This window comes from Etheostoma spectabile, chromosome 8 (assembly GCF_008692095.1).
Source record: "Etheostoma spectabile isolate EspeVRDwgs_2016 chromosome 8, UIUC_Espe_1.0, whole genome shotgun sequence".
NCBI classification, from domain to species: domain Eukaryota; kingdom Metazoa; phylum Chordata; class Actinopteri; order Perciformes; family Percidae; genus Etheostoma; species Etheostoma spectabile.
The window spans coordinates 31,173,436-31,174,147 of record NC_045740.1 but is presented as its reverse complement, the minus strand read 5'-3'; the positions used below and the strand labels follow the sequence as shown (position 1 = coordinate 31,174,147).

Genomic DNA, 712 nt, shown 5'->3' with positions numbered 1-712 from the left:
AGCTGTGTTCGAAACCATTCCCTCTTCCACCCACTCACTGTTTCCTATATAGTGTTTATTAAGTAGTCAACAACCAAACCAGATGTCGGACACTCCCTGAAAACATTGTTGCGTCAGTAGATGCACCATTTACTTGTGTCAAGTGTAGTATTTGATAGTGGACTATAGAGTGAATACAATTTCCTGCTGAGAATTCGAACACCACTACACCACACAGGGGACTATTTCCATGATAAAAACAAACAGTTTCCAACACAGGGAAAGTGTCCAATAACTCACCGGAGCCCTCTCTGGCTGCGGGTACGTCCAGCTGGGAGCCATGGTGCACACAATGCTTCCACTGGGATCCATGTCGAGGTCCCACCAGGACAGGACTACCTGGGCCCGACCACCGGACTGAGCCACAAACTGGGAGGAGTGGGACTGGAACGCGGTGCTTACTGGCTTACTGAAATCCACACTGGGAGGGAAGGAACGCAACAGTGGTGGAAGAAGTAGAAGATCCTTCACTTAAGTACAAGTTCTACTACAACACTGTAAAAATATTCTGTTAAAAGTAAAATCCCTGCATTGATAATGCTACTTAAGTAAAAGTATGTAAGTATCATCAGGAAAATGTACTTAAAGTATCCAAAGTAAAAGTACTCAATGCAGAACAATCCTCCCATGTTAGAGTAGAGGATCCAACCAGCTGTGTGTTTAATGACATCAT

At 44.4% G+C, this 712-nt stretch overlaps 1 protein-coding gene across 1 annotated transcript in view; it reads right to left on the bottom strand.

Moving 5' to 3' along the window:
- LOC116693394 (protein arginine N-methyltransferase 7-like) overlaps nt 1–712 on the bottom strand; it is a 12,178-nt gene that overhangs the window by 6,711 nt on the left and 4,755 nt on the right. Inside the window, exon 7 of the mRNA XM_032522337.1 lies at nt 280–460. Coding sequence (XP_032378228.1) covers nt 280–460 — 181 coding nt within the window. The remainder of the gene's footprint in view (nt 1–279; nt 461–712) is intronic.